This window comes from Echinops telfairi, unplaced genomic scaffold (assembly GCF_000313985.2).
Source record: "Echinops telfairi isolate 266 unplaced genomic scaffold, ASM31398v2 ScPeMD7_2291;HRSCAF=2852, whole genome shotgun sequence".
In the NCBI taxonomy this organism is placed as follows: Eukaryota; Metazoa; Chordata; class Mammalia; order Afrosoricida; family Tenrecidae; genus Echinops; species Echinops telfairi.
Genome location: NW_022106189.1, coordinates 46,114,856 through 46,121,155, shown reverse-complemented (window position 1 = coordinate 46,121,155; position 6,300 = coordinate 46,114,856). Strand labels below are relative to the sequence as shown.

At 55.7% G+C, this 6,300-nt stretch overlaps 1 protein-coding gene across 1 annotated transcript in view; it reads right to left on the bottom strand.

The window, feature by feature from the left end:
- Nucleotides 1-4,365: 4,365 nt before the first annotated feature.
- LOC101662244 overlaps nt 4,366-6,300 on the bottom strand; it is a 5,193-nt gene continuing 3,258 nt past the window's right edge. The window contains exons 3-5 of the mRNA XM_004704519.2: nt 5,446-5,613; nt 5,058-5,189; nt 4,366-4,600 (exon numbers count right to left, since the gene is read on the bottom strand). Coding sequence (XP_004704576.1) covers nt 4,464-4,600; nt 5,058-5,189; nt 5,446-5,613 — 437 coding nt within the window. The 3' untranslated portion in view covers nt 4,366-4,463. The remainder of the gene's footprint in view (nt 4,601-5,057; nt 5,190-5,445; nt 5,614-6,300) is intronic.

Sequence of the window (6,300 nt, the reverse complement as noted above, 5' to 3'; positions counted from 1 at the left end):
GGTAGAGGCTGACCCAGTACACCTAAGGGGGGTGGAGGGGGCTGTAAACTCCCCACAGGGGAGCGGACCAGACTGAGCCAGTTGGAAGGCCTGCTTATAGGTCATCAATCTACAATGGTGGATGGTATGGTGACGACAACCCCAGGTGATGCTCAATGTCTCCGCACAGTGCTGACACCCCCTCCCTCTGGCGGGGAGCCCTGATCCCTGGGTTTGGAAAGGGATTGATCCTGCATCCTTAATGCCTGTGGCTCATCCCGTCAGGTGTGATCACGGGATGAAGCAGTGGCAGCAGGTGGACACCAACTTGACTACAAAAGCAGAAGGGCGGGGCTCTACCTCCTTGGGGAAGCGCTTCTGGGGCACTGGTCCCAGCTGTGGCCCCTGGGGATTCTGCTGACATTGGACAGACCCTAGGAACTGGACACCCATTCCTTCCTGTGTCACTTAAGCAATGAAGGGCTGTCACAGGCATGGATATATGTAAACATATGGATACTTAATGTTAGGGACAAAGGTCTATGGACATATATTTAAATGTTAAGTACCAAGGTAGCAGACCGACATTGGGCCTCTACTCAAGTCCTCCCTCAGTGTAAGAACGCTTTGTTCTAGTAACCTGGCATTCTGTGATGCTCGCCTTCCTGACACGATCGCTGAAGACAAACGGGTGCGTAAGCAAATGTGGTGAAGAACGTGGACAGTGCCTATTACAAGATATAGCGTCTGGGGTGTCAGAGGCTTGATGTTAAACAAGCGGCCATTTAGCAGGGAAGCAACAAAGCCCACATGGAAGAAGCACACCAGCCTGTGTGAGCACGAGGTGTCGACGGGATCAGGTATCAGACATCATAGGGATGCGAACGAGGGGAGGCAGTGTGGAGACCCAAAGCCCATCTGTAGACAATTGGACATCCCCTCACAAAAGGGTCACAAGGAAGGGACGAGGCAGCCAGGGTGCAGTATAGCACCGATGAGGCACACAATATTCCTCTAGTTCTTTAATGCTTCCTCCCCCCGACTGTCATGACCCCAGTTCTACTTTACAAATCTGGCTAGACTGGACCATGTATACTGTTACAGATAAGAGCTCTCAATTCATGGAATCCAGGACAGATAAACCCCTCGGGAACAGTAATGGGAGTAGGGATACCATGAGTGTAGTGGGAAGGTGGAGGAAGAAGAGGAAGAAAGGGGAACTGATAGCAATGATCAACATATAACCACCCCATAACAATGTATAATTTCCAGGAGGGTGGAGGGAAGGTGAGGGAGAAAGGGGGAACTGATAGCAACGATCAACATATAACCACCCACCCCATGGGACACAGCAATAGAAGCATGGGCAAAGGGAGACAGCGAGCGGTGTAAGATATGAACATAACAACGTATAATTTCCAGGAGGGTGGAGGGAAGGTGAGGGAGAAAGGGGGAACAGATTACAAGGATCTACACATAACCTCCTCCCTGGAGGACGAACAGCCGAGAAGTGGGTGAAGAGAGACATCGGATGGTGTAAGATATGACAAAATAATAATTTATAAATTATCAAGGGGGAACGGGGAGGGAGGGGGAAAATGAGGAGCTGATACCAAGGTCTCAAGTAGAAAGCAAACATTTTGAGAATGATGGTGGTGGCATATTGGTTATGAGCTGGCTGCTAATCTCAAGGTCGGTCAGTGGTTTAAAACTACCAGCCGCTCCAGAGAAAGATGAGTCTTTCACTGCTGCTCCTTCTCACTGAGTGACCCTATCATTATAGATATAGATAGACATGTATATATGCTGGGTTTTTAATGCGTTTTTCTAGTCCTTTAAAGAATTAGTCTCTAGTTGGGCTGTTCCATGGTTCAAACCCACCAGCCACTCCTCAGGAGAAAGATGAGGCTGTCTGCTCCCATGGAAAATCAATCTCAGAAACCCACAGGGGCAGCTCTGCCCTGTCCTGGGGGCTGCTAAGAGCGGTCATCACCTCGATGGCAGGGAGTCCTAGTGACAAGCAGACGGCTTTGATGTACATTTCACTGTGTCGTATGCAAGTGCCTGTTTTTAGAATAGAGTCCAAACTTTAAAAAAAATCACTTTAGTGGGGGTTCGTACAACTCAACACAATCCATGCATTCGTGTCAAGCACATTTGTACACTTGTTGCCATCATCATTCTTAAAACATTTGCTTTCTACTTGAGCGCTTGCCATCAGCTCATGTTTCCCTCCCTCCCGCCTCCCCACTCCCTCATGAACCCTTGTATAAATTATTTTGTCATATCCTAAACTGTCCAACATCCCCCTTCACCCACTTTTCTGTTGTCCATCCCCCAGGGAGGAGGTTTTATGTAGATCCTTGTAATCTGTTCCCCCTTTCCACCCCACCCTCCCTCCACCCTCCCGGCAAACTTTTTTTTTTGAGGTGGATGGTACACAGTGAAAACCAGGCTCTGGGAGCAAGTTGTCTGGGCAGGTGGAGGGCTTCCTGCCCTGGGACAGTGAGAACAGGCACCCAGCCCCACCCTCCTTACTGGGGACCAGAGCCCACTTGTACCTGGAGGACCACCACCATCCCTCCAACCCTCAGCCCCCACAGGCACCTCAGATGCCTCCTGCAGGGGCTGGCAGCATGTGGCCAGCAGGGGCACATGTGGGTGCTGCTTGTGGAACGGAGCCCTTGCCTCTCGAGTCAGCCCAGGCGACAGGGAAGTGTCCCTTATCCCTGGGGCCCCAAGGGCTAGGGAGGGGTCTGTTGGGTGACCCTGGCTGAGGAAGGTGGGCCGACAAGGTGCCGCCACTCCTGGCCCTCTGGATTGTGGGACAAGTCAGGGATAATCCCCGCCTGCTCCCTTTCTGGCAGGACTTCAGTCCCCTGGTTTGAATGACCTCACTGCCAGCTGGATGCCTGATCTCGGAGCTCCCTCTGCCGCCCAGGCCTGGGAATACAAGGACAGGGTGGCTCCCCAAGGCTCTGGTTCCAACAGCTTCAGTCACAAGGGTCTGTGGTGACCACGGGCTGGGGGAATCCAGAGAAAACCGAGCTCACTGTCACTGACATGGGGGGACAGGACAGAACTGCCTCACGGCAATTTCCTTTCTCCTGTGCTGGAGGCGGCTGGTGGGTTCAAACCACTCCATCTTCTCTGGCACCTGCTCCCCAACTCCTTGTCACTCTTCTCCCTATGAGTGCCGATGGCTCCCCGGCCACACCAGCCCCTCCAAGACCCTTCCCATGCTGAAGTTCCCCAGTAAATGCCACCTCCCCAGGGAGGGCTCCCGGCCTGCCTGCCAGTTCCCACCCCCACCTGCCTCGTCATCCACGTGGGCTGCTGTCTCACCCATGTCCAGGCAGGGAGCCTTGGGAGGGGCAAGTAGACAAGGCCCTACCCAGTGTCAGCAAATGGGCGATACCACGCAGCACCTGGGGAAGAACAGGCTCCTTACTGTCGCCATCTGGACACAGATGTGCACTCAGCCTCTCAGCCAATCCCGGGTGGTGGAGGGCACGGTGGGGAAGGGCTGCCCGCTCCATGGAAACCCCCAGTTTGGCTCAGGTGACTGGTGGGTCAGGGCATCCCCAGGCACACGCAGAATTCCTGAGGGCCTGTCAGCCTCCACTCCTGCCTGGCTCCAAGCAGGGGCTTCAGGGCAGGGGGTAGGCTGACCCGGAATGAGGTCAGGTGTGCGGCCTCCTAGCGATCTCATTAGGAAGGAGCTGGCCTTGGCATTGCTCAGAGGGCAGTTGTGTAGTCTGAGCCTTCTGGGTAAGGGACCCCCCACTCAGTGCTGCTGGCATTTCATCTTCCAGGGAGGGCAGGGCGCCCTTTGAGGAACAGCAGGGCCCCTACCAGAAGCCTCCCCCAGGCAAACCACAGCTCAAGCCCAGGGCTGTTTCCTCCGGACAGCAGGGCCAGTGCCTTGAGGGCCCCATCCATCCCTCTGCTGTCCCAGCAGCACTTACTCAAGGGGAACTGGGCTCCTCTAAGCAGGACCTCCCCCAAAACCATCTTGGGCCAACAGGAGCACCCTCGGGAGCCTGGATGCCTCCTCCACCCTGTGTGCCGGGGGATTAAATGGAGACAAGGGGGAGGGGCGGTAGTGGCTCAGAGCAGGCCAGAAACTGAGAACAAGGGCATGGGTCACTCCAGACCTCAGCCAGGGGCTTCCCTCCCCCACCCTTCCCAAGCTGCTGATGGGAAGGGGCCTATTGGTCTGGCCCCTAGGAGACCTGACTCTTGTCCACCATGAAGAACTTTGTGTCCTTAACTCTAGACACAACGTCCCCTAAACAACGGGAACCCACGGTTTGTCAGTCAAGAGGTGTGCACACGCCAGACACGCCACGCTAGTTCACTCACAGCACGGGAGCGCGAGGGAAGTCACATACACAGGTCATTTATTAGCATTGTCTCCGTTACAAAGCAGTTTCCAGAAAGTGCGCCAGGCTGTGTGAAGGCGGCTGGCTGAGGGGAGCCCCTTACTTCTTCCACTCGTTCTTGTCGTAGTCCCACTTGGCGGAGAAGCCCTGGATGGGGCTGACCTTCATGTCCAGCATCCTCTTGGTCTGCTTGGCCACCCACTCCTCCTCAAAGGTGTGCGGGATGGGGCCGTACACTGTGAGCATGAGTGGGCCGTCAGCCACCCGCTCCGTCCCCAACATGGGGCTCCACATGGGGCTGACAGCCAGGGCATTTTCAATGACCCCCTCTGTTCACAAAGTGTACTGAGCCCAGAGTGCCGCCTACACGGGGCTCGGCAAGCAGCAAGCACAGCCACGGCTGACTCAGAGGGTCAAGTCCGGAGAGCAAGGACACCTACTGTGCCTGACAGAACCCCTGGGAAAGGGTGTCAGACCACAGAGGGAAGCTCAGCCTGTTGGTGGCTTGGTCAGCAGGCCACTCCCCCCACCCCCACCCTGGCAGGCGACAGCATGGGGAGCGTCCACCCCTGGTGCCTGGTCAGACCCTGGCTTGTCTGTCAGCCTCCCATGTCCTCTGGTCAACCATCTGACAGTGACTGCCCACGAGGCCCCCGGCCGGGACCCCAGGCCCTCCCCCACAGCCCCACTCACTGTAGCGCTTCTCCCACATGACAATTAATGCGGTGAAGCCGATGAAGAACATGGTCACGCCCACCACCGTCTTCCACTCGTTGGTGCCTCTGTTCATCTCCGCGAAGCTCTCATTGAACTTGATGCGGTATACTGCGGGGGAAGGGGCAGTGAGGGGGGACACTCACCCCAACAACTCATCTGATTGGGGGGCTGGAGGCCCAGGCCCATGGCCTCACACACACATGCTCAGACACTTGTGTGCATGCACCAGCCTGAGCCAGGACTAGAACTTGGGGATCTTGTCAGCAACTGTCCAGCCCCCTCTGCAAGGCACGAGTGACCCACACCTTTTGTTTGGGGTGGGGTGAAGCAATGACCCAGCGAGGCTCCCCTCACTGTTACCCACATTCAACCTTCTCGTCCACAGAGAGCGTGTTCCAGGCGGCCTTCTCCTTCTCCTTCAGGGCCTTCTGCTGGGCAGAGAGGCTCTGGACATGGGCCACATCGGGCAAGGGGTAGCCTCGCTGGTCCGAGTAGGATGGGAGAGCGTAGTCTTCCGACTTCACGACGCTCCCTGCAGACAGAGTAACGGAGGAAGCAGTCAAGAGATCAAAAGACACGTTGCACTGGGTAGATAGATGTGCCGCACAAGACCGCGTCCACAAGAGTGTGGCAACACAAGGATGCTGCTTTGAGGACTGGGGTGCGGCTGACCCAAGCCGTGGCATTTTGCATCTGCTCACACGCATGGGAAAGTAGAACACTGAGTGAGGAAGACTGAAAGGATGGATGCACCTGAATCGTGTTCTTGGAAAAGAACGCTGAAAGTACCAGACTCCCAAAAGGACAAACACGCCTGTCTCGGAAGAAGTCCTTGGAGGTGAGACTTCACCTTACATACTTTGGACCTAGTGTCAGGAGAGACCAGTCCCTGGAGGAGGGCATCCTGCTTGGTAAAGCAGAGGGGCAGTGAGAAAGAGGACGGCCGTGTGCACCATGGCTGCAACAAATGGGCTCAAACACTTGCGAGGGAGGCGCAGGACGGGGGGTGTTTCCCTCCGCCAGGCCGTTTCACTGCGGGTGGAGCCGAGGAACCAACACCACAGTACTCTACAACCTGCGCCATCCACGGCACCAGGCTCACTACGGGCAAACAGAAGTAAAAGATGGTGAAAATTCCCCACAAACGTATTTGAAGCTGTGTACCACTTGCTCCCTCTACAAGGCAGACGATACTGAAGCGGTTGGGAGGGGGCTTTGG